Genomic DNA, 26,013 nt, shown 5'->3' with positions numbered 1-26,013 from the left:
GATTGATGGGCCAAGGGAACAGGTTCTTGGTTCCAATTTCAGATAGCATTCCTGTTCCTGCCTGAGATGGGCTCTGACTCCGTCTCCTGATTCAACTAGTTCTCTCCCCGCAGAGATGAACTTTGCTTCTAGTTTCCCTTGTACATACTCAACTGTACCTCCCTAAAATATGACAATGACATGCCCTGAATGTCAAGAATCACAGCTGCATGAGAACGTTGATGACCCTTTTCCTTCCCAAAGTATTTATTAATCAACAAAGAGCTGATATACCTTCCCAGTGACTAGAATACTTCTGTCTACTCCAGGGCATCAATTTCCTACATCAAGGTGCCCTGGAAGCTCAACTATTAATTGGACTTAGCAGTTGGGAAACTGCTTGTTCAAAATGGCTTCATAACAAAGAGAAGTCTTTTGAGAGTTATTTAATCCAAGTTCTAGTAAACCTGATTAGTAAGCTCTTTCTAGTGACTGGAGTATTCAAACCCACCCTAGATAGTGCTCACCAAAATCTTGTTCTCTGACAAAATTCTAGACTCCAGACCATTTCTTTTCGTCTTTGTTATTTACAAACATGTTTTAGTGAGGTTCATCAAAAACTGTTCCCTCATCTTCTCCTACTAGAAGTATATACATAAAATCCCCCGGATAATCTTAGTAATTATCAATATTTGTATAATTTAATTTATAAGTTATTGGAGGTGATTTCCCTTTACCCCTTTATTGATTTCAACTCTTCTTTTATCCTTGTTTGGCTTTTCATATTGTATGTTCAGTAACTTAATTAAAAAACTAAAATGGCCCTTGCCAGTTGGCTCAGTGGTAGAGCATTGGCCCGGCATGTGGAAGTCCTTAGTTCGATTCTGGCCATGGCACACAAAAGTAGCACCCATCTGCTTCCTCTCCCTTCCCCCTCTCTTTTCTCTCTGTCTTTCTCTTTTCCCACAGCCAAGGTTCCTTTGGAGCAAAGCTGGCCCAGGCACTCAGGCGCTAGAATGACTCCAGTTGCAATGGAGCAACACCCAAGATGGGCAGAGCATTGCCCCATAGTGGGCATGCTGGGCGGATCCCGGTCGGGCACATGCAGGAGTCTCTCTTTGCCTCTCTGCTTCTCATTTCAGAAAAAAAAACCCAAACTAAAATGAAGTCATGTTTTCTTTTAAAGTACAGTAATGGAATTTTTATGCTCTTATTTTTTAGAAAGTAACTTAGAAGCTAATAAAAAATTGTCATAGCTAAAATGCTGGGATTGAATGTTTATTGTTTCAATTAAATTAAGGTTTCATTGTTTATATTTATGACTATCAGAGGAACTCATCGTAAGCCTCCTGAGTACAGGAATTTTTGTTTCATCTATCTTCCTAACTTCTGGATATATTACTCTCCAGTTGGTAAGCACTCTATAAATATATTGGATTGATTTTAATCAGTTCTTATAGACTGAATGGTGATTTATCATTTAGTAATAGATGTATTTTAATGCACAGTCCTAAATTTTTTGCTCTTTTGCCTAATAAAGCACATGAGGCAACATGTTTTTCAGAAATATCTTCTTCTTACCAGGATAGGGATAAAGAGAACTTATGTGGGACTCTGCTGGTTTAATTTTTAATTAAAAAGAGAATAGAGTACCCGATCCATACCTGCCAATATATGTGCCATGCACTGAAGTTTACTGAATTAAGGAATGCACTGGACAATCATTTGAGACGGTTCCCTTAACAGTAAAATCATTACTACTTGCTCTGCGTCCCACACAAGATTGCTATAGAGAACAAATCATAGGATGTTCATGCAAGTCCTTTAAAAACTATTAAATACAGCCTGGCCTGTGGTGGCGTAGTGGATAAAGCATTGATTTGGAATGCTGAGGTCTCTGGTTCAAGACCCTGGGCTTGCCCAGTCAAGGCACATACAACAAGCAATCCATGAACAACTAAAGTGAAGCAACTATGACTTGATATTTCTTGTTCTCTCCCCTCCTCTCTCTGTAAAATCAATAAATAAAATTAAAAAAACTATTAAATACATTATTACAAGAAAATGGGAATTTGTATGTTGATATAGTCATTCCCATTAACTGGCATTTTCTATGGCTATCTATTCATTAAACTTAGCATTCCTATTAAAGGCCACCACTAATGTATAAAATTGCTTAAAACATTGGTAATATTGCATTATAGACTATTCCTAAATTTGCCTGGTTGCGGGTCTGTGGTGCCATGTAAAACTGTAATAGATTCATACTTTTAAGAAAAAACATTTTTTCCGAGTCATTTCTTCTGCCTCGAGGAAACTTTTGACAGAAATAGCACGAATCAATGATTCCAACCTAGCATCTTACATTAATAGTGATCACGATACTTTAAAAAGGGAAGGGGACAAAAAACCCCAAACAGCTTTCCCAAATTAAAGTCACCGACCAACGACAGGGTCCAATGAAGAGACTGAGGAGAGTCTAAGGCTCGGAAACCAAAGGCCAAGGAACCCAAGCACCCCTCCCCCCACTCCACTAAGGGCACCGCGGGGCGGCAAACGGGGTTTAGCCCCGGGACGGTTGGGGGCCGCCCGGACTGCGGCCGGTTGGGGTCACTGGGCACTGCGGCCGTTGGGGACTCCAGCTCCCAGCAGGCAATGCTCCTGCGGCCGACGCGCGGGGCGGTGCTGCGGATGGGACTCGTAGTGCGGTCGGGGTAGGAGAAAGGGGAAGTCTGCGCTGGCTCCTTTCACACACGTTTTGGAAACGGGACCTAGAAGGGATCACGACTGCCCACTTGTGCCCGGCGTCCCTCGGGGGCGGGGACTACCGAAACCGGGCTGGCTGCGACGGGAGGAAGCCCGGGCGACCGTGCACGTGGGGAGTAGTTAGTCCCGAGGAACCCGGAAGCTCCGCGCACCGCCCACGGCGACGGTGACGGGTTAACGCTTCTCCCGGGTGGAGGTAGGGGCGGGGTGTGTGGAAGAGGGCGGTCCCACCCGACAGCTCCAGAGCGTCCTCCGAGCCGGCCCTCCCCTCCCCCACGGGCCCCGCCCCCCCAGCCGCGGCGCGTGCGCAGAATTCCCGCCCTTCGCCCTAGCCCCACCCCTGTACCCGCAGCAGCCGCCGCCGCCGCCGCCGCCGCCGCCGCCTCCTCTTCCTTCCACTCTGCTTTCTCCACCTCCTGTTTTCTCTTCCCTCCACCCTCTTGCCTCCTTTTCTCCTCCTCCTCCTCCGGCGCTGACGCTTACGTAGGGTCCTGGCGTCAGACGCGCTGGGGCGGGGCGAGCACCGCGTGGGGTATAAGTAGAGGGTGCAGGAGGCGGTGCTTCCCCTTCTCCCCGGCGGTTAGTGCTGAGAGTGCGGAGTGTGTGCTCCGGGCTCGGAACACACATTTATTATTAAAAAACCCAAAAAAATCTAAAAAAATCTCTTAAAAAACCCAAAAAAAATTTACAAAAAGTCCGCGTCTCCTCCGCCGGAGACTTTTATTTTTTTTTTCTTCCTTTTTATAAAATAACCCGGTGAAGCAGCCGAGACCGACCCGCCCGCGGCCCCGCAGCAGCTCCAAGAAGGAACCAAGAGACCGAGGCCTTCTCGCTGCCCGGACCCGAAACCGCCACTCTCGCTCCCCAGCCGGCAGCCAGCGGCAGCGGATCGAACCCGTTTCTGCGGCTGTTGAGTAGTTTTCGATTCCGGTTGATTTTTGTCCCTCTGCGCTTACCCCCCGCTCCCCTCCCCCCGGCTCCGGCCCCTGCACCCGCTCTCCTCCTCTCACGGAAAGGTCGCGGCCTGTGGCCCTGCGGGCAGCCGTGCCGAGATGAACCCCAGCGCCCCCAGCTACCCTATGGCCTCGCTCTACGTGGGGGACCTACACCCCGACGTGACCGAGGCGATGCTCTACGAGAAGTTCAGCCCGGCCGGGCCCATCCTCTCCATCCGGGTCTGCAGGGACATGATCACCCGCCGCTCCTTGGGCTACGCGTATGTGAACTTCCAGCAGCCAGCGGACGGTGAGAGCTGGGCCCGGCGGGCGGGCGGCCATCGGGCTCGGGCGGGCGGGCTAGGCCGGCGGGCCCCCCGGTGGGGGCGGAGCGGGCGGGAGGGCATGTCACCCCCACCCCCAGGGCAGGCGTGGAGAGAGGCTCGGGCGCCGGGACCCGGCTCCCCAAACCGGCGGGGAACACGCGGAGCCGGCAGCCGCACGCCCCTCGCACGCCTGGCCACTTCCTCCTTTGCAACCATTTTCTCGGCCTCAGCCGCTCTCAAACTTTAGGGTGATGACGCGCTGGGAGGGTTGGTGAGGTTGGGTTCTTCCACGACGCTTCCGCCAGTAGCCGGGGGGTTCTGGGGCGCCGAGCCCCCTGTTGCGGTAGTATGTAGGGGCGCTCTTAACACCTGGTCTTTTGCCGGCGCCTCAGCACCGGGAGGAAGTGCAATTCGGTGCTCGAAAAATACCACGTGTTGAACCCTGTAACCTAACAGGCCCGAGGCCTGTTCTGTTACTGGCCCAATCTCCTGGGAAAGTGACAGGGCCTTAGAATAAAATTAATATGGTGATACAGTGGTGATTCTCAGGTTTCCGATTCCATTCTTAATAACTTGTCAGTGATTGATGGCTCTAGAAATGTAAATTACCGATGAGCTGCACATTTGCTGTTTTCCCTTAGTTCTAGCACTCCTCACTGTAACCTTTAACAGAAGGGTTAGAGGAGGGAACGTGGAGGATGAGCCCTTTGAAGCCCTTTTTTTTCTCCGGCAATTTAGGTCATTTTAATTTTTTAATCAAGTTATTTTCGTAATTTGTTCACAATATTGTTTTTTCTCTTCTCAAGTTCCTATGATTTTGATGGGTTTACTCAGAAACATATACACCAAGTTTGGCTGTAAAATGTTACTTGGGACCACAGTGTAGACTGGATTATTATTAAAGTGGCATAAGAGTAGTTCAGGTTTTTAAAAAGTGCCCCAGAATATCCATACCATAAATCATGGCGAATGATTGAGTACTGAGTAACATTCGAATGTAGCTTGAAACTTACGTGTAAGTATATTGCTAATCTTGTATTTTATTTTGAAGTTAAGCAGTTCACAGAAACAAATTTTGGCAGATAAGATGTGTGGCCCTGATGCATATTGCCAGGGTGTTTTCTATTTTATTAAATTCACTTAGTAGAACTTAGATTACATAATGGTTAGCTTTCCACTAGGTAAAGTTAATATTGAAATTTTGGGTAAGCAGACTATTGAGTGACACTGAGCCAGAATTTGTAAAACTGCACTGCAGGTTTCCTGCCCTTTTGCTCTGTAAGCAGTAGTAGCTCCAGCTGTCATTCTACAACAGTCCTTTCTATTACTGGCCAAGATTAATCACTGAAAATAATATCAGGGAACATAACTTTGGATCAGGTAATCTTGATCTAACGAATAGAGAGAAATTGAACAAATCCTAGAGACCAGAAAATGGTAGCTTTTGAAAAGTGTTTTTTATTTTTTCTAAGCTTAACCATTTTACATTTTTTTAAAAAGCACTAAATTTCTTGGGACTTGAAAAGTTGAACTTTGGGTTATGGTTATAGTATACCCTCTGTATTATCAGTCTATAATAATAGAACAGTGCTGTGACTGTTCAAAAGAAGACAGCATTTCTATATGTGTGAATTACTATCTTTCCAAATAGTTTTTCAGTGGGTTATTTTTCCCTTTATTTATTGCTACATGGATGGACATGTAGAATAGCTTATGATAGTGACCAGGTTCCAATTTAACAGAAAGAGGTGGCTCATTCAAAAGAAGCAAAGTCAGCTAAAAAAAAAAAAAAATTTAAAGGAGCTGAGCAGGTGTGGTCAATTGATATCGTCACTATTTCTGGGAAATGAAACTTTCATTTATAAAATAGAATTTGTCCTCTCAATAACTTTACAGTTAGATTGGCATAGGATTTGTGAAACTTGGTGTAGAACTTAAAATGGACTGTTTTTCTCTTCTTAAGGAACGAGTCTTTTTCACTTAGAGGATGTATTTTTTTTCAGTTACAGACCTAACTTTAATAAGTGTTTCTTTAATGATGCATATAATTCTTCATAGATCCTGAAATCAGAGGGTAGATCTTGAAATTTCTTAGCAGTATTCAAAAAATAATTGGTTAAATTATCAGCTGTTAAGTAGAAAAGTGATCTAAGATAAATTTAGTTTTGTGTGTCAAGAAAGCATTAGTAGTGAATTGTGAATATTGTGGACTTGGTAGTTCAGGAATTCTGTGTTGTAAAGGTAAGTATGCCCAATTTCCCATTAGTTTTTGAAGGCCTGATTCAAATCTTGATCTGAATAGATAAAGCCTTTCCTTTTTGTGTTTACATGGCAATAGGAAGTTGTGCCAAATCCCCCTAATTCAGAGACTTTCATTTTTTAAGATAATTAACTAGTTTTTGTGTAATATTGGCAGTGATAAGCTGCCAATGAAAGGACCGATTTTGGCAAGACAGAGGAAAGAAGTTTAAATGCTTAAAAATTCACAAACTACTCTTAGCCTGTGGATAATCTGTAATTACCTAATGTCTTTAATGTGAAAAGGAATCTTGGTTTTATGTTGACTAGGAACAAAAGTGTGCTTTTAAATATGGCAATTAAAGGAAGAGATTGTTTTCCTTTCAGTGATATGTCATTCGTTAACGGGGGAAATTGGAGGTTCTGATTTGTCTGTTACTTCAGTTTAAATCTCAGCTAGTGCAAGGTAAGGTCCAGCCATGTTGAAGTGTGAAGAAATAAGATTGTGGGCCCAAGAACCACTCCTCCCTCGTGCAATAGTTTATATAATTTTAAGTGGGCTGTGAAAGTTTAGAAGTAATAATTCACTATGGAAATGTCTTTCTTGCAGCGGAGCGTGCTTTGGACACCATGAATTTTGATGTTATAAAGGGCAAGCCAGTTCGCATCATGTGGTCTCAGCGTGATCCATCGCTTCGCAAAAGTGGAGTGGGCAACATATTCATTAAAAATCTGGACAAATCCATTGATAATAAAGCACTGTATGATACATTTTCTGCTTTTGGTAACATCCTTTCATGTAAGGTAAGGAAAAATATGACAGGAAAACATGTATACTGTTTTGTTTTAGCTACTTATAGATTATCCCTTAAAATAGTAAGCATACACTTACTGAATACCTTTATTTCCCAAACACCCAGGTTAGATGACTGAAAAGTTATAGTTTTGACCCTTGAATAAATAACAGTCATTTGAACTGTGTGGGTCACATAAATGCAGGTTTTTTTCCAATATACCTATACTGTTTACTGTCTGTGGTTGGCAATCCATGGGTATAGATGGCCAATTATGCATTTTCTATACTGTTTTATATAGTGGACTTCCACAGATTTTGGTATCTGCATAGGTCCTGGAACCAATTCCCCAGGGATGCAGAGAGGCAGCCTATGTATTTAGGGGGTCAAAGTTATATGTGGATTTTTGACTCTGCTGTGGTATCAGCTTCCCCAAGCCATCTCTACCGTCTCAGTGTTGGTCCACTGTAATTCTCAACAGTGGGAGAATGCTAAATTAATAGTAAGTAATGAAAAACTGGTACACATTTTTTTCCCAGGTGGTTTGTGATGAGAATGGTTCCAAGGGTTATGGATTTGTACATTTTGAGACACAGGAAGCAGCGGAAAGAGCTATTGAAAAAATGAATGGGATGCTTCTAAATGATCGCAAAGTGTAAGTATAAATATTGAGTTAATCATCTTTAATTCTTAGTAGTTCAAATCAGTGCATTAATTTTATAAGTTGATGTATTTTAGCTCTTAAAGAAATAGAATGAAAGTTAATAACATCTTGGGAGAGATTTTATAATCGTCTCTTCCACATTCCATTAATTAATAAAGATGTAAAGAGCAAGCCAGTTCAAACCAAAAAGAAAAAGGAAAAAAATGGGTATCCTGGGATATCGAGCTTTTTCAGAGTAAGTGTATAGTTGAAGAACTAGGAATCCAGACAAACTTAATCATAATTCCTGAGGTAGTAATTAGCTCATTTTACGTTTGAGGAAACTGAGGCTAAAGTAATATGCCTGTAATTAAATGTTGGCATGACAAATGCGCTCAGATACAGACCCAGTGGACTAAACTCTTGAGTTGAGGGATGACTCTTGGTTATACTGTTGGAATTCACTGATGAAATTTAAAGATTTATTTTAACCTTTTGAACCTCCTTCATCTCTTTAAAGAAAAAGCTGAATTAAACCAGAAGTCTTCATGATTAAGCTTTCTGAAATAAACTTGTTCTTAAAAGTTGCAAACTTTTAAAATAATGGCACTGATAAAACCTGTATAAGACTATTTCTGCTGTGGTCTGTAAGGATTCACATTTTGAGCCAAAAAAAAAAGGCAAAATCTTAAAATATTTTCAGTGCCAATGGATCTGGGCAAATTTAGCAGTGAGGTCATACTGTAAATGATCTGTGAGTTCATGTTGCTGGATAATGATGGCATACAAATTAGATTTGGTTATAGGTCAGCTGCATCACTCTTAAGGCATGGTTCTCATAAACCAGTGCATCAAGTGGTGTGGTCAGTCTACATGAAGGAGTCATGCGCCTGTTTGAATTCTGTGTCAATTACATGGTGAAGGAAAGACTTTGTAATATGTGAAGAACCTAAGTCTAAAACTAGCAACTACTTAATATAAACAGTGTTTATAAAGGCTAATCCTTGGTACATCTTTGAATGAGAAATACTCAGCATCATTACTATTTGCAAATGAAAACATAGTTTGCCTGTGAGCAGCACTTTGGTGGGGAGGTAGTGCCCACTGCTGGTGGGGCAGTATAAAAAAAAAGACTTGATTTTATTGCTGTTTTGCATATTAAATGATACAACCCTTTGGGAAAACAGTTTGACTGTATATATAAAGTTAATTTCTGCATGTTATAAGAACAACTAGTAAAGTCTCATGAAGTTCCGGCATTATTTACAAAGATAGAAAGTTTATGTAAATAATGGCCACAGTGGAATATTATGCTCCCATTGAGAACATTTATAAAATTCATAACATTGGTCTTAATGCTGTGACCTAAGGATGTTCTCCATAGGATGTAGTAGACATTCAGTAGGGCTATGTTTCCCTGAGGAGAATACATTAAAAAAAAATCAACATGGAGAAGCACTACCATATGGGTGGGTAGGAGGTGATATAAGGAAATAAAATCATAGGTATCTCCTTTAATGTTCTTAAACACAGAAAACAGAAAGACATGAGAAGTCGATCATGATTTGTGTTTATAGATTTTAAACATATTTTGTTGATAATGTTGCAAAGAAAATTATGCCAGGGTAGTGTATGTTGAGAAGACAGAATTAACAAATTACTTTTTCAGTTAGGAAATTGCAAACAAAATGCAAGAGCCACTTTGAAACAGCTGTGAAAGCTTTCATGTCTGTTCATTGGCATCCCACTCATCTGTAGTAATAGATGTGATCTCTTTAACCCTGGGTTAGCTGTTCAGAAAGTAGAGAAGTGTGTGTATCAGGAAAAATGTTTTGGCCCTGGCCAGTGGCGCAGTGGCTGAGTGTCAGTTTGGAGCGCTGGGGTTGCTGGTTCGAGCCCCAGTCAGGGCATATAAGAGAGGCGATCAATAGCATAACTAAGTGGAACAAAAAATTGATGCTTCTTTTTCTCTGTTTTTCCATTTCTCTCAAAAAAATTTTTTTTTAATGAAGCAAAGATAAATGTTTTTTTTGTGATTGTAGTTATGAAGTTATATTTTGTGCTTTTATTTCTGTAGTTGAGGCTCTATTTGTTTTATAATATATAGTGTGCTTGTTATTAGAGATTCTGAAGTTATCAGTAACATTTACAAAATCAACCATCAGGCTTAATTAATGTGAAATTTATAAAATGGAACCTAATTTTATAGTTCTTTTGTGTTTTATTAGATTTGTGGGACGATTTAAGTCTCGTAAAGAACGAGAAGCAGAACTTGGAGCTAGGGCAAAAGAGTTCACCAACGTTTACATCAAGAATTTTGGAGAAGACATGGATGATGAGCGCCTTAAGGATCTCTTTGGCAAGTTTGGTAATGTGTCTGAATTAAATTTTTACACTCAAAGTTTTGAGTAATTGCTCAATATTAGTTTTGACTGATTATACTAAAACTAAATGAGACTTAATGCTACTTAAAATATTTGTAATCATTTATATTAAGCTACTGGTAGTCTTTTATACCGGTGGTCCCCAGGCCGCGGACTGGTACCGGTTCGCAGAGAAAGAATAAATAACTTAAATTATTTTCGTTTTATTTATATTTAAGTCTGAACGATGTTTTATTTTTAAAAAATGACCAGATTCCCTCTGTTACATCCATCTAAGACTCATTCTTGACACTTATCTCGGTCATGTGATACATTTAATCCATCCCACCCTAAAGGCCGGTCCGTGAAAATATTTTCTGACATTAAACCGGTCCATGGCCCAAAAAAGGTTGGGGACCACTGTTTTATACTACAAAGTAGTATATAAATAGAATTTTTTACAGTTTAAAGATTAATAACATTGTATTAGCACAATAAGGTGTGGCTGTAATTGGACCAGATATGGAAGATTTTGCTATGTTAAATTTTGGTGGACTTGTCCACTTATATGATCCCAGGAATGTAAGGGACAGAAAAGCTCAGCAGCTTTAGGCTCTATGGTCAGTCTAAGTAGCATCATCTTTGAGCAATTTAAAACTCATTGAGCCTAACCAGGTGGTGGCACAGTGGATAGAGCATCGACTTGGGACACTGAGACACGGGTTTGAAACCCCATGGTCACTGGCTTGAGCAAGGGGTCACTGGCTCAGATGAAGCCCCCCAGTCAAAGCACAATGGGAAAACAATCACTGAACAACTAAGGTGCCACGACTATGAGATGACACTTCTCATCTCCTTAATTAATTTTAAAAAACTGACTTAGAGACAAGGCCAAAGAGGGAGATTTTCCGAGACTTATCTCCTTGGGATGGCCTTCTGAATCTATAGGATCTAACTACTCTTCCCTTGCATTTCAAATTAACTTCATTAAACTTCAAATTAATGAACTGTAACCAACCTTACTTTAGTTTGTAAGTGATCTAAAGATGAATTAATTTGTACATTTTTGCAAATGATTTGCTTGTCCTGTACCCTTTGCTTTTTTTATGTTGATGAACATGGTGGCTTTTCTTGAAAGCTTTTGCCAAGCTAACATGCCCCATTGAACCTCTCTACTCCTTGGAGCAAAAAAAAAAGTTATCTTTGCACAAAGATGAATTGTGTTAGATGAGGAAAATGTGACGTCCTGTCTTGCATCTTATTCCAAATTTTTTTTAGTGACTGACTTTTGTATATTTTGTCTGTTTTTTTGTATTAGAAGCTATTTCTAAAGTTAGTTTTGTATATTGTTAACGGCTTATCCCAAATGAATAATGCTGTCAGTTGACAACTGATAGTAAATTTGTCAATTACGTACTTGATGGTTTTTTATAGCAGAGATTGATGAGCTCTGTATAGCAGATTGATTGGTATAGCAGAGAACCTACGCTCGTACCTCTTGCAAATTTTCTTTAATCAAATGTGGTTATTCTAGCCTTTTTGCTCTACCTACCTGAGAAATAGCTACCTCAGTTAAATTAAGTGTTCTGTGAATTCGGAAACATGCCACCTCCTTTAGATGATTCTTTGTTATTTCCAAATGTCATATGCTATATTCCCTCCACTGCCTGTTGAAATCTAGTGGGCTAAGGCTTAAGAAATTCTTTCTTAATTCTGATGTCAAGAAAACCAAATTGTTGGGTTAAAAATAAAGCAAATATGTTTTGTACTAATGCTAAGAATAAAACATTTTTTAACAGTTGTCTAAAATATGTCTTCATAAGTGGGGGCAGAAATGTTTCAGGGAATATTTTCTTAACCTTTTAGTAGAAACAAAGCATCTTTGAAGAGAATATTTGGTACTCGTGCATGGCTTTTGTTTTTCTATGATGTAATTTGAAATGTATAAACTAAATGTATGGAACATCTTTGAGTCATTATTTAAAAACTTTTTTAGGACCTGCCTTAAGTGTGAAAGTAATGACTGATGAAAGTGGAAAATCCAAAGGTTTTGGATTTGTAAGCTTCGAAAGGCATGAAGATGCACAGAAAGTAAGACAGACTTAAATACGCTAATTCAGGCATGGTGGGGTTTTCTATATTTTATGGTAAAGGGGGATATAATAGTCAAACTTACATGCATACCAATGACTATTTTACATGTTTATTTTTACATGTATTGTTTTGAATTATTTGCATTTTATATATTTTGAGGGTATAAATTGGGAATGTATATATATTTTCCCATAATCTCAAAGTTTAGTTTTCATGATGGATCTGTCTAGCTTTTATGACCTAGCATTTTTTTATTGTTAAAGTAATGAACTGGACTATTTCAAGTTAGTAGTTAAGTTTTTTGTAACTATTTTCTTCCCTTTTTTTTGTAAGGCTGTGGATGAGATGAATGGAAAGGAGCTCAATGGAAAACAAATTTATGTTGGCCGAGCTCAGAAAAAAGTGGAACGACAGACGGAACTTAAGCGCAAATTTGAACAGATGAAGCAAGATAGAATCACCAGATACCAGGTTTATTTTTAATTGAACAAGCAAGATAAGAAAGGGATGAGGAAACTTATTTTATGTTCATTTCATATACTGCCAGGTAACCACAGAGTGTGTGAGGGGAAAGGAGAAGAAACATGGGATGAGGCAGTTGGAAGCATGCTTTAAGTGCCACCATGGTTTTCTTCCCTCTCTTACTTTTATTTTTTTTTTAAGGGTGTTAACCTTTATGTGAAAAATCTTGATGATGGTATTGATGATGAACGTCTCCGGAAAGAGTTTTCTCCATTTGGTACAATCACTAGTGCAAAGGTAAGCATATGATACATAAGTTTTTTAGATTTTGAGAAAACCATAAATATAAGTGTCTACCGGAAAGTTTTGTTCGTTTTTTGGAATAAAACAAAATACAAATTTTTTTTTACCGTCAATAAACTTTATTAAATAATATAATTGCCATTATTATTAATGATTTCTTGCCAGCATGAGGGCAATTTGTATATCCCATTTTTGGAAAATGTTATCTTTTGATGTGAAAAATTGAACCAGTGCTTGTTTGATATCTTCATTTTTGAATTTTTTGCCCTTCAAAAAATTTTGTAAGGACAAAAACAAGAGATAGTCAGAGGGTGCTAAGTCCGGGAAATATGGTGGATGTGACAGACATGCTTCTGTAGCATTTCTTCCTAGTTGAAATTCGTAAAAATTACAGTGGCGTAAATGAACTTTATTAGTAGCCATGGGTACACTATGGCTTCACACATAAGACTAACGTGAATCAACTTTGTTTTAGTTAATTTGCTACGTCAGTATGTATACATTAAGTGATAAAAATAGAGAGGCATGTATGTTTACGTGTCGAAACTTGTGATAGAAACGGACAACTTTCCGGTAGACCTTATATATGTATTTAAATTTTGCATTAATAGTTATTTTCTTTATAAGTGAATAGTCCAAATGGGTTTCTCTCCCTCTAAATCTTGTTTTTCTGGAAATTGAGTTTTTGCTTCACTTCAAAATTCAAATTTAAAGCAGATGTTCTAGCCTCCTGGTGTACTTTTGCAGGTGGAGAGTTACAGATTCTTGCCTGAGGAAGGCTGCAGTTGATGACCATAGTTAACTTATTAACTATTGGGCTAATCTTTATGCACTTGATCATTCTGGGGAGTCCAACTTCAAGCCCCCAGCAGTGAAGAGAGACCATTTTCCCTTTTACTTGAAATCAGAAATTGAGAAATAACAGTAGTAGGATTCTATTCTAAATTCTGAAATTTTGATTCAAGAACCTTGTACCCCAGGTATTTTTTTATGGTGTTCAAGGTCCCAAGAATTCCTCTGAACGTAGTTTTGCGCATATGTGTTGGGTCAGGGCTAACTAAACTTGAGTCAGCTTCTGAGAAGAGTGTAGGGGAAATTAAAACGCGGTGCACTGGAATGACCTGTGGCTCATCTTTCTACTCAGCTTTTCCTGGCAACCCCCTTGACCGAGGGAGTGACTGAAAGCGAGGAATTGGGACACAGTAGATGAATACAAATAAAAAAGCAAGTGATGTGGTTGCCTTGTGTTTCCACCTGTGCTTTTGTGAGAGTACCTGAAGTGTGATAGAATTTATTTTTGAGTGTCTTTTTTTTTTTTTTTCCCCAGAGACAGAGAGGGATAGATAGGGACAGACAGACGGGAATGGAGAGAGATGAGAAACATCAATCATCAATTTTTTGTTGTGACACCTTAGTTGTTCATTGATTGCTTTCTCATATGTGCCTTGACCGTGGGCCTCCAGCAGAACGAGTAACCCCTTGCTCGAGCCAGCAACCTTCGGTCCAAGTTGGTGAGCTTTTTTTTGCTCAAGCCAGATGAGCCTGCACTCAGCTGGTGACCTCTGGGTCTCGAACCTGGGTCCTTCACATCCCAGTCCGACGATCTATCCACTGCGCCACCGCCTGGTCAGGCTTGAGTGTCTTTATCCTCAGTATTTTTCCTTAAAGCTGTTTAAATGAATATTATGCATCAGTTTATTTTGAACGTATGGCGTTTGCATGCTTTACAAAGGAGTGTCTTTAAAGTCTTGTGGATTATAGTATCAGTTTGCAAGGAGGTGAAAAGTTGGGCAAAAATTTATATATTTTAGAGGAGGTGGTCATTATGTAGATTTAATATTGCATGCTGAAAAAACACATTTAGCAAGACAGGAAGATAAAAAGTGAAAGGTGATGCCTGTGTCATCTTCCATTTTCAGTTTCCAAAGAGCTTGGGTGGCATTCCTAGATAATTGTTTATTGTTGTCCAAACTGTTAATATATATAAATAGGTTTTAAAATACAGGATTATACCATACATATTCTGCATTTTATTAACATTATATTCAAATACAGTGTGTATTTCAGGCATTTTTCTCTTTTTTTTCTTTTTTGCCAAGAGCTAAATATTCATGGAATGGATGTATCATAAATTGTTATACCTGTGTTGATAGCATCTGGGCTGCTTTGTATGTGTCCACTGTTAAATCCACCTCTGATAAATATTTATATATACACGTACATGCACACATGTATATACTTTTGCACACATGCCAATATTTCTGAAGTTCTAGAATTGAAATTGCTGGTTTGTGGGTATATATGTTTAAAAACAAAATTATCCAGAAGGACTGAACAAATTTCTACTAGTCTTGTCAATTTTTAGTACAAAGTGATACATATCTTTTCAAATGGTGACAGGTTTTTTCATGTATTTACTAATTTTGCCTTTATATGCATATTATTGTATTGCATTGATTGGTTGTCTTGTTAATTTAGGGAGAATTTTATGTCAGGCCTTTGGTTTATATTGCATATATTTTCTTCAAGTCTTTTACTTAAGACTTTGAGATCTTGTACGTCATCTTAGATTTTTCATATATTTTTGCGTTTTATATTCAGATTGAGAATCTGGCAATTTTTTTTTAACATGATGTGAATAAGAGAGTTAACTTAATTCTTTTCAATTATCCTAATGTACCATGTACTCAATAAATAGTTTGTCTTTTTCCCACTGTTTTTAAAATGGTTAATTTTAGGGAAAGGGGGGGGGGGTGAGGCACAAAGAAAACTAGATAGAAGGTGACAGAGGACAATCTGACTTTGGGTGATGGGTATGCAACATAATTGAATGACAAGATAACCTGGACATGTTATCTTTGAATATATGTATCCTTATTTATTGATGTCACCCCATTAAAAAAATAAAATTATTTAAAAAAAATAAATAAAATGGTTAGTTTTAACATACTAAATTCCCAAAATTGCATGGATGTGTTTCTGGAGGCATTTAAATATAGATATAATTGACTTAACAGTTTTAGGTTTACAACACAGTAATTCAGTGTTTGTAATGTGAAGTGATCACCACAATATATCACCATACATAGTTACAAAAAATATTTTTCTTGTGATAAGAACACTTTTAAGATTTACCTTAGCACCCTTCAACTATATAATACCGTGTTATTAAGTATAGTCTCCACACTGTACATTGTTTCCACGATTTATTTTGTAGCTAGGGGTTTGTACTGTTTAATCCCCTTTACCCAGTTTCCCCACCCCTCTGGCACCAACCAGTCTGTTTTCTGTATCCATGAACCTGGGAGGGGTTTTTTTGGTTTCTTTTCTTTTTGTTTGGGTTTTGTGTGTTAGTGCGGTTTTTTTGTTTTGTTTGGATTCCACATATAACAGATATTGGAGCCTGTTTTGTTCCTGTGCCACCAGCATACCATGTAATGAGGCTGAATAGCACGTTGATGCACATTGCAGGGCTAGTGAGGAGTTTGCATCTCCTCACTGCTCATTTAAAAGATCTTCGCAGCCAATGGAAACTTTGTCTTGAATATTGTTTTTACCCCAATATTCGTGACTCTTCTGGTCTTGAGTGTAAAGCATTTATTTTAAAATACAAGTGTAGGTTTAAACCCCCCTCCCACCTTTCTTTAAAAAATAGCAAGGGGTTTGTACTGTTTAATCCCCTTTACCCAGTTTCCCCACTTGTCATCTTGAATTGCTAAGAGTTTAATTTTTCTTTTTTGAGAGAGACAGGGAGGGAAAAGATGAGAAGCATCAACTTGTAGTTGCTTCACTTTAGTTGCTCACTGATTGCTTCTCATGTGCCTTGACTGGGGGACTTCACCCCAGCCAGTGACCTTTTGGCTGAAGCTGATGAGCCCTCTCTCAAGCCAGTGACTTTCGGTTTCAAACGTAGGACCTCAGTGTCCCAGGTCGAAGTCTGTCCACTGTGCCATCACCAGTCAGGCAAGAAGAGTCTAATTTAATTGGATATTTCTAGTGGTACTGAAAGAGTCAGATTTAGTAGGCCATGAATGTATCTAGAGATATTTAAACTTTAATATTGAAAATTTTAACATCTATGACTATCTAAAAAAGTTGCTGTTGTACCCTCTACTTACTTGCTTTCTCCTTTGCTTGGCCAGAATAATACTTGTGTGGACGTGCCCTTAATTTTTAGATATTATGGGGAAATTGTGAGGAAAAAAAACGGTGAAAGTATTAAACAAGGTTTGGTTATTTGAGTCAGTGGTTATGATTATAATTGTAATGCTCTCTTTTTGTGCCTCATTTACCATTGCATTAACCTTGTTTAATATTTTTTTTCTTTCAATAGGTTATGATGGAGGGGGGTCGCAGCAAAGGGTTTGGTTTTGTATGTTTCTCCTCCCCAGAAGAAGCCACTAAAGCTGTTACAGAAATGAATGGTAGGATTGTGGCCACCAAGCCATTGTATGTAGCTTTAGCTCAGCGCAAAGAAGAGCGCCAGGCTCACCTCACTAACCAGTATATGCAGAGAATGGCAAGTGTGAGAGCTGTCCCCAACCCCGTAATCAACCCGTACCAGCCAGCACCTCCTTCAGGTTACTTCATGGCAGCTATCCCCCAGGTAGGTTTTTATATTTGGTCATTTTTTATTTTGTGATAATGATAAAACTTTAAGGGGAATATATTAGGAGACGTGAATTATGATTTAAGTTTTTAAAATGCTCACACTGTGTGAGAACCTGCTAAATGTTTTGAGAGTATAGCTGGCTGCATTATTTGCTTTCCTTTGCTGATGTGTTTGCTTGCTTTCTGCAGACTCAGAACCGTGCTGCATACTATCCTCCTAGCCAAATTGCTCAACTAAGACCAAGTCCTCGCTGGACTGCTCAGGGTGCCAGACCTCATCGTAAGCCTTTCACTTTTTTTCTTAACGGAATGAATTATTTGAAATAAAAATACATATGAGGCCAATTAACTGTCATATTAACTTATTTTTCATAATTTCTGGCTTTCAGTGATTATTTTGAGGAATCCGGGCATTTTTTAAAAAGGAATTGTGAAATGCTTTACCTTTCCTGTATTAGTGAGACAGTGATTTCTCTGCTGGTTTGGTTTTCCTTTATGATAAGTTTGGGAACAGATCCAACCTTTTTATAAAAAAACTCGTTTATTTTACTTTGAAGTATTTTGTCTTTTTATTACTTTTTTGTTTTTCTTTTATTGTTAGCATCCAGCTCTTAATTTCATATTTGGTTAGGCGGTAGTTTTAAGAGATCTTGTTCTGTGTGAGGACCAGGGTCCTGGCATTTTGTCCTTGCCCTGTCTGTAGAACAGTGCTGTATTACAGAAGCACTTGGAACAAGATTTATGTTTCATGTTCAGATGTTAAGGATTTTTATTTACTGATGGTCTGCTCTGATAAATCTGGGGAAATTACAGGTGTGTGACTAAGCTTTTAAAAATCGTATTTATGTTTGGACATTTTTATTCTTTGTGCAAACTTCAGCTCTTAAAAAAGCAGCATAAACACTTCCAGTGAGTTTTGTGTTGATGTGTGTTTGTTGTCTTTAAATGCAGCATTCCAAAATATGCCCGGTGCTATTCGCCCAGCCGCTCCTAGACCACCATTTAGTACTATGAGACCAGCTTCTTCACAGGTTCCACGAGTCATGTCGACACAGCGTGTTGGTGAGGCTTAACCCTGCCTGTAACAATTGATCTCCAATTTTGAAGTAGCAGGTAAATGTACAAAAATATTTAAAAAAAAATTTTTTTTTTAGCTAATACATCAACACAGACAATGGGTCCACGTCCTGCAGCTGCTGCTGCTGCAGCTGCTCCTGCTGTCCGCACAGTTCCACAGTATAAATATGCTGCGGGCGTTCGCAATCCTCAGCAACATCTTAATGCACAGCCGCAAGTCACCATGCAGCAGGTATGGACTTACTGCTTTCTTCATAACGGTGACAGACCTTGGTTGCAATCAAAGAATTTACTTGTGTGGCTTGAGTTGAGAGTTTTGTTAGGTATAGCTGTAAGGAAGAAAGGTAAAATAAAGTTTAGTTTGTGAGATGTAGCTTGCCCTTTTTACCCTGGGACCAAAACTCATTGATCATAAATAGAAATCTGGTTCCAGTGAATATTCCTGAAAAAGATGAGATATCCCATGTGGTTATAATACTTGAGCAACTAAGTGTTAATAGTCATGCTGTATTTCTGTGTTATTGTTTTGTTTTGTTTTTAAGAGAGAGGAAGGGAGATAGTGAGACATGTCCGCATGCTCCTAGACCGGAATACACCCGGCTGGTGCTCGAATCAACGGAGCTATTTTTAGCTCCTGAGGGAGCTGTGCTTTGAAGCAGCCAAGCTATCCTTAGCACCTGGGGCCGACGTTCAAACCAGTCTAGCCAGTGGCTTAGAGAGAAGAAAAGAGAACAGGGAGACAGAGGAGAAGCAGATGGTCACTCCTTGTGTGTCCTGACTGGGATTTGAAGCCAGATATCCATATGCCAGGCCGAAGCTCTCTTCACTGAACCTAGCCTGCCAGGGCCTTATGCTGCATTTCTGATCCACTTAGCTTCTGTTTCTGTTTAGATTGCAGTCTTCATCATTTCTGTGATTTTCCAGTACTGGTTGTCCTTTGTGCTTGCCATTACTTCTGCACTTTAAACTTAGGAGTTTTTCTATTTTATATCTAAGCCTGCTGTTCATGTACAAGGTCAGGAGCCTTTGACTGCTTCCATGTTGGCATCTGCCCCTCCTCAAGAGCAAAAGCAAATGTTGGGTAAGTACCTTTGTCCTACCTAGTTGGCTAGAGACTAGAAAATAGATACATAGACCTCCTTTGCACCTAATGACAGCTAGGGTGGCAAGATTCATCTGAATTTGGCCTGAATGATTATAATGGTGCAGTTTGCATAACGAAAGCCCAGAACGCTATTGATGTGTGTAGCTTTCGGTGGTTAGGGTAACAGGGCATCGCGCTCTATTTCCCTTGAACTCGCACAGCATTTTTGGAAGTAAGAATTTGAAACAAATGAGGAAAGAACTGTGACTTTACTTGAGCACATTATAACAATTTAATATAGTAACATAGCTTAATCTCACTTTTTTTTTAACTAATAATTGCCAAGAATTAATTGCCTTTGATGGATCTTAATCTGTTTTATACTATTTTTCTCATTAAAGATTTAGTGAAATGGTGGGGAATGGGTTAGCATATATTTGCTCTTTATAAAAGGTTCTTATATCCCAGTTTTAATGTTAGATGCTTTAAAGGTTATTTTTGATTGACAAGAGTTTTTGAATGTTTTTGTTTCTAGGTGAACGGCTGTTTCCTTTAATTCAAGCCATGCACCCTACTCTTGCTGGTAAAATCACTGGCATGTTGTTGGAGATTGATAATTCAGAACTTCTTCATATGCTTGAGTCTCCAGAGTCTCTCCGTTCTAAAGTAATTTAAATTTATCATTTCTCTTAACAGCCTCTTAGTCTGTGTATGTATATTTCAGGGCTTTTTGTAGGAACTTAGTTTCATAGAACATTTTAAACTGCTATATACAGGGTGGGACAAAAGTAGGTTTACAGTTGTATGTGAAAAACAACACTTATTCTTGGATTCTTATTTATTGTATTTCCCATACAAACAACTGTAAGCCTACTCTTGCCTACCCTGTACAAATCACACACAGTTCTAAGAGCTTTGTAAGTATTAATTGTAAGTTCCAGTAATAACCTGCGGTGCTATTATCATTTATAAATGGGGAAGCAAGCACAGAGAAGCTGAATAATTTTCCCAATGCTCCAAAGCTAGGAAGTAACAGAGTTTGGTTTCAAATGTAGTCATTTGTACTCTCCTATCCATGTTCTCTTAACTGCTACTTTATTGGAAAAAGGTAGTGATATTTGCTAATTTTTCAGCTTTGGGGGATTTTTGGTAGGAGAGCACTGGTGGAATGGAACCCAAAAAGATATGAATACAGTTGGAATGTTTTGTTGTGTTCTGTTTTTATTAATAGTTTGATAAGCATTTGTTTAGAGTTGAGATCCTTCTGGTTAGTCCTTTTGATAGCCAATTTGTTCCTTTTCTTTAAGGTTGATGAAGCTGTAGCTGTACTACAAGCCCACCAAGCTAAAGAGGCTGCCCAGAAAGCAGTCAACAGTGCCACTGGTGTTCCCACCGTTTAAAGTGAGCTTTCCCTCAGGCTTATTGTTTTAAGCTTGTTTCTTTTATCTTGTTAACAGAGCATATTTTGAAACATAGCAAAGATTTATTTTGCCATTAATTCCAAATGTATTGCTAATTTTTCAAAGAGAAGTAGAAATATAAAAATTAAATTTTACCTGTTGCCCTGGTATTGACTTGAATTTTTAAAATCAAAATATGATTAAACATTTTGTATAGTAATTTTATTAAATGGCCTGTAATGGGGGTTGGCCCTTTGTGTATGTATGCTGAGGGCTTTCCCTAGCTTATCCGTCTGCTATTGCCCTTCATTACTCCCAGGAAACAGGGTAATGTAGCTGGTATGTTCAGGAGCAGGGATCGGCTAAGCTGTTCTGTTGTAAAGGATCAGATAGAAAATATTTTGGGTTTTGTAGGCCTTGTCTTTGTTGGCAGTAATTCAGCTATCACTGTTACTGTGTGAAAGCAACCATAGACAGTAGGTGGTGGTTGTCTAGTAAAATCTGACAGAAACAGGCTGCAGACTGAATTTCACGCATGGCTTTAATTTGCTACTGATAAGTACTAGTATGGGCCTCCTTCCTTGTTTTGTTGGTTTTGGTTTTATTAAGTATATTTATGTAACAGGCAAGATTAAGGTGTACCACATGTAAATTTGATACATTTCTGTATTATGATATGATCATCATTGTAGCAATACTTAGTATCTCTATAACTTTATATAATGATTCTTTCTTTGTAGTAGTTGGAATAGTTAAGATCTAGTCCCATAACAAGTTTGATGATCATAGTCTTTTTTCCTTCACATTTACAGATTGATCAGGGACCACAAAGAGAACTCGTGCTTCACCGAAGAAAAATAGCTAAACATCGAAAAACTTAAATATTATGAAGAAAAAAAAAAACATTGCAAAATATAAAATAAATAAAAAAAGGAAAGGAAACTTTGGACCTTATGTACCGAGCAAATGCCAGGTCTAGCAAACATAATGCTAGTCCTAGATTACTTATTGATTTTAAAACAAACAAAAAAAACCCACAAAAAAATAGTAAAATATAAAAACAAATTAATGTTTTATAGACCCGGGAAAAGAATTTTCAGCAAAGTACAAAAATTTAAAACATTCCTTTCTTTAATTTTATAATTCTTTACTGTGGAATAGCTCAGAATATTACTTCTGTTTAAATTCACAGAATTGATAACTGAGCAAGGAAACATAATTTGGATTATAAAATTTTTGCTTTAATAAAAATTCCTTAAAGAGTGCAGAGTGATGTTATTTTATTTCTCTTGGCTTGTGTCAATAGATAAGCTGGAATTAGCATAAGAACCTCTTGTAACAAAGGTACTAATTAGTTTCAAGAATGTCTTGTTTTTATGGAAAAGAGGCACAAGACAATTGCTCTAAAGTATTTTATGAATTTAGATTTCCTTGTGCATTCTTAAACAAGGTGTATCTGTATTTGTTAAGTGATCTTAACATTCCTTTGAGATGGTGCCAGTTTATGACCTGACTGTATTAAGGTTTCTAGGTTAAGAGAAGCCCTCATTTGTATAGTAGAAGATAGTAACAGCAGTTACTATATATAGAGAGGAGAGTGTGTTTGGTATAAGTTTTATATTGATTAAATGTCAAAAATTAGGATTCATTTTAAACAGTTTTGAAAAGTCTTAATTATGATTTCATCTCAGTATAATACCCTATCCAGAATGCTGTGAGAAATGAAGGTTAAAGGTTCTGCCTTTAGAGAATGCATATTAGAAGGTCAGGGCCAGGGCCTAGGACATCTGCATGAAACAAATATCCCTGGCAATTCAAAGCACTTGAGAATGGTCTCAACACCAGCTCTGTTGCCTTTGGGAGCAACTTATCCATATAAAACCATTCCTATGACAGTGACAACCTTCTGCACGATGAAGCCGTACAGTGCTTTGTACCTGGAGTACTTTTCACTGGCTTCCAATTTTGAACCCCAAACCCCACCTCTGTCCCATGATGTAAATCAGTGTACCTATAGGCATTCTAATGACTTGTATTTTGCCTAACCGTGGACTTATCTGTAAGGGGGCTTGACGTTTAAGATGAAAACAATTTCTCAGTCACCATGAATTTTTTTTCTCTGTTTTAGGAAGGTAGAGAAATACATATCCTATAGACTATTTTTAAAATTTGAATACAAACAAAATTGTTCAAGCTTTGAGATTTTAAAGGAGCCAGATCTTCCTCAGGGCACATAAACAGGAACAGGTCAATGTTCCAGTTTCTGTCTCCCTCTAAAATCAATTTTAAAAAATATAAAGAAGCATACTTTAGTTTGATACACCTTAGAAGTTATATCTATAAACTTAACAGTTGTATTCTAAAATCTAGAGTTGTAGATAGGAGTTTGAACAGACAGTAGCTTTATGTGATAGGAAGATACTTCATCTGTTCTGCATATATACCTTCATTTTCGTAGATGAAGCAAACTTCTGACTAGTTGATTTCAAATTTATGGCAGCTTCTCGAAAGTTTTAAGACTAAATTTGATACGTGACATTTTTCTGTAGGTACTAGATGTATACTGGCTAATTGAAGCTTTTTTAGCCTAGAATCTTTTCTCCATTTCAGCATTTATAATGAGACTTGCATGTATAAAATCAGCTAAAGGAATGTATTCTTTATACTTTTACAGTGTACTCTCTTTGATTATACAGGTGTCACTTAATGGTACATTCTGAGAAATAATTAGGCAATTTCTTATGTGGACATTATAAAGATTTTATTTACTGCTTTTTAGAGAGGAGTGGGAAGCATGAACTTGAAGTGGCTTCTCATATCTACCTTGACAGGGCAATCCTGGGGTTTCAAGCCAGCAACTTCAGCATTCCAGGCCAATGCTCTATCCGCTCTGCCACCACAGGTCAGGCTCTTACAATCTTTAGGGACTGCCATTATACAGGCAGTGTGTTATTTAATGACCAAAGTGCCATGCAGTACATGACTATTTTCCCTCATCAAACTATAGTCACGAGCCCTGGCCGGTTGGATCAGTGGTAGAGCGTCGGCCTGGCGTGCAGAAGTCCTGGGTTCGATTCTCGGCCAGGGCACACGGGAGAAGCGCCCATCTGCTTCTCCACACCTCCCCCTCTCTTTCCTCTCTGTCTCTCTTTAACCCCTCCTGCAGCCGAGGCTCCATTGGAGCAAAGATGGCCCGGGCGCTGGGGATGGCTCCTCCGCCTCTGCCCCGGGCGGGCGCTAGAGTGGCTCTGGTCGCAACAGAGCGACGTCCCCTGGTGGGCGTGCCGGGTGGATCCCAGTCGGGAGCATGCGGGAGTCTGTTTGACTGTTTCTCCCCGTTTCTGGCTTCAGAATTTAAAGAAACAAAAACTATAGTCACGCATGGCTTAGGAATGGGCATGCATGATGGGGGATATGTACTAAGAAATGTGTCATTAATTTGAACAGGGTGTGCACTTTCTCAAACCTGGGTGGTATAGCCCATTACACATACAGTCTATATGGTATAGCCTGTTATTCCTAGGCTACAACCAGGACAGGATTTTATATTGAATACTGTAGGCTGTTGTAATGGTATTTGTATGTCTAAACATAGAAAAAGGTACATGTTTTAAACAATAAAAACGGCATAAAAGGTAACATGGAAAACCTGTATAGGGTACTTACCAAGCAGGAATGGAGTTTGGAGGACTGGGAGCTGCTCTGGCTGAGTCTGCTTAGTGACTGAAGGTCTAGGACATTACTATAGACTAAACACTAACACTTAGGCTACACTATTTTTTAAAACTTTTTCTTCAATAATAAACTTTAGCTTACTGCAACTTTTTGCTTTTTTTTACTTTTTGGATCTTTGGTAATACTATGCTTAAAACTAACCCATTGTACAACTGTACAAAAATACTTTATATCCTTATTCTAGATGCTTTTTTTAAACTTTAAGATTAAGACTCAAACATTTAGCCCAGGCCTGTGGGCTCAGGGACCACCTCTACATCTTGTTCCCCTGGGAGGTCCTCGGGCAGTAACACATGGAGCTGTCATCTAGACACGAGGAACAGTGCCTTCTAGAACACCTGATCCCTCAGGATATTTCTGAGGCTGTTAAAACTCAGAAGTTTGTCCATGGTGGTTTGCTTGGGTTGTTTCTATTTCTAAGTTCCTATAAGCAGGTAATGCATCATGAACATTATTAATGAAAACCTTTTAGGTGTTGGGGTTCATGTTTTCAAACTTTTGAAGGACTTGGCTGAGATCTGCAAAATTTTCTGACCCCTTGACTTGTTCTGCAGTTTCCTTTTCGTTTTCAGCTATGCCTTCCTGCTCCAGCCCAGCACCTCAGTCAGTTCCTCAGGAACCCCCTCTAAGAGCTGCTCACTGTCGTCTTGACCCACATCCAGCTAGAGTTGTTTGCCGTCTAACCACAGGCTTGATTTTTGCAACCTCATCTTTGTCAAATCTTTTAAAGTTAAAGACCAACATTTTTTTTTTTAACCAGGCTTAATTCACTTTATTTTACTTATATAAAATTACATAGTGGCCATAACAGGAGCCTCTGCACAGAAACTGATGTGGGTCTTTACAAGATGATAGACAAACATTTTTTTGTTCATTTTAGAGAAGAAAGAATGAAGAGTGGGAGGAGCAGGAAGCATCAACTCCCATATATGCCTTGACCAGGCAAGGCCAGGGTTTTGAACCGGCGACCTCAGTGTTCCAGGTCGACGCTTTATCCACTGCACCACCACAGGTCAAGCAATAAAACATTTTAAGTGTCTTTCAGGTGACATACCCTCCTTGGTGATACCACTCCAAGCCCAAGTGAGGTTCTCAATGCAGTCCTAGATATAATCCTTTCAAAGATGCATCAGGCTCTTCATTTTGCTGGCATAGCAATTCAGAAGGACATCTTGGAAGAGAAGCCAGGTCATCTGTGACTTT

At 39.0% G+C, this 26,013-nt stretch overlaps 1 protein-coding gene across 1 annotated transcript; it reads left to right on the top strand.

Moving 5' to 3' along the window:
* Nucleotides 1-3,312: 3,312 nt before the first annotated feature.
* PABPC1 (poly(A) binding protein cytoplasmic 1) lies at nucleotides 3,313-22,340 on the top strand. Its single transcript, XM_066379240.1, has 15 exons — nucleotides 3,313-3,990; nucleotides 6,855-7,048; nucleotides 7,578-7,693; nucleotides 9,910-10,049; nucleotides 12,041-12,135; nucleotides 12,472-12,609; nucleotides 12,802-12,897; nucleotides 17,237-17,509; nucleotides 17,704-17,794; nucleotides 18,466-18,576; nucleotides 18,669-18,823; nucleotides 19,588-19,672; nucleotides 20,211-20,341; nucleotides 20,983-21,076; nucleotides 21,888-22,340. The coding sequence occupies exons 1-14, from the start codon at nucleotides 3,798-3,800 to the stop codon at nucleotides 21,073-21,075; spliced, it is 1,911 nt and encodes a 636-aa protein (XP_066235337.1). The 5' UTR covers nucleotides 3,313-3,797; the 3' UTR covers nucleotide 21,076; nucleotides 21,888-22,340.
* Nucleotides 22,341-26,013: the final 3,673 nt, after the last annotated feature.

This window comes from Saccopteryx leptura, chromosome 3 (genome assembly GCF_036850995.1).
Source record: "Saccopteryx leptura isolate mSacLep1 chromosome 3, mSacLep1_pri_phased_curated, whole genome shotgun sequence".
In the NCBI taxonomy this organism is placed as follows: Eukaryota; Metazoa; Chordata; class Mammalia; order Chiroptera; family Emballonuridae; genus Saccopteryx; species Saccopteryx leptura.
This window is presented reverse-complemented; position numbering and strand designations above follow the sequence as displayed.

Excerpts from the sequence above, each read along its gene's own strand:
- PABPC1 (XM_066379240.1), top strand. The coding sequence starts at position 3,798 with ATGAACCCCAGCGCCCCCAGCTACCCTATGGCCTCGCTCTACGTGGGG. Across the intron at positions 7,694-9,909 it reads CTTCTAAATGATCGCAAAGT|ATTTGTGGGACGATTTAAGT; the intron begins GTAAGTATAAAT and ends GTGTTTTATTAG. Across the intron at positions 12,610-12,801 it reads ATAGAATCACCAGATACCAG|GGTGTTAACCTTTATGTGAA; the intron begins GTTTATTTTTAA and ends TTTTTTTTTAAG.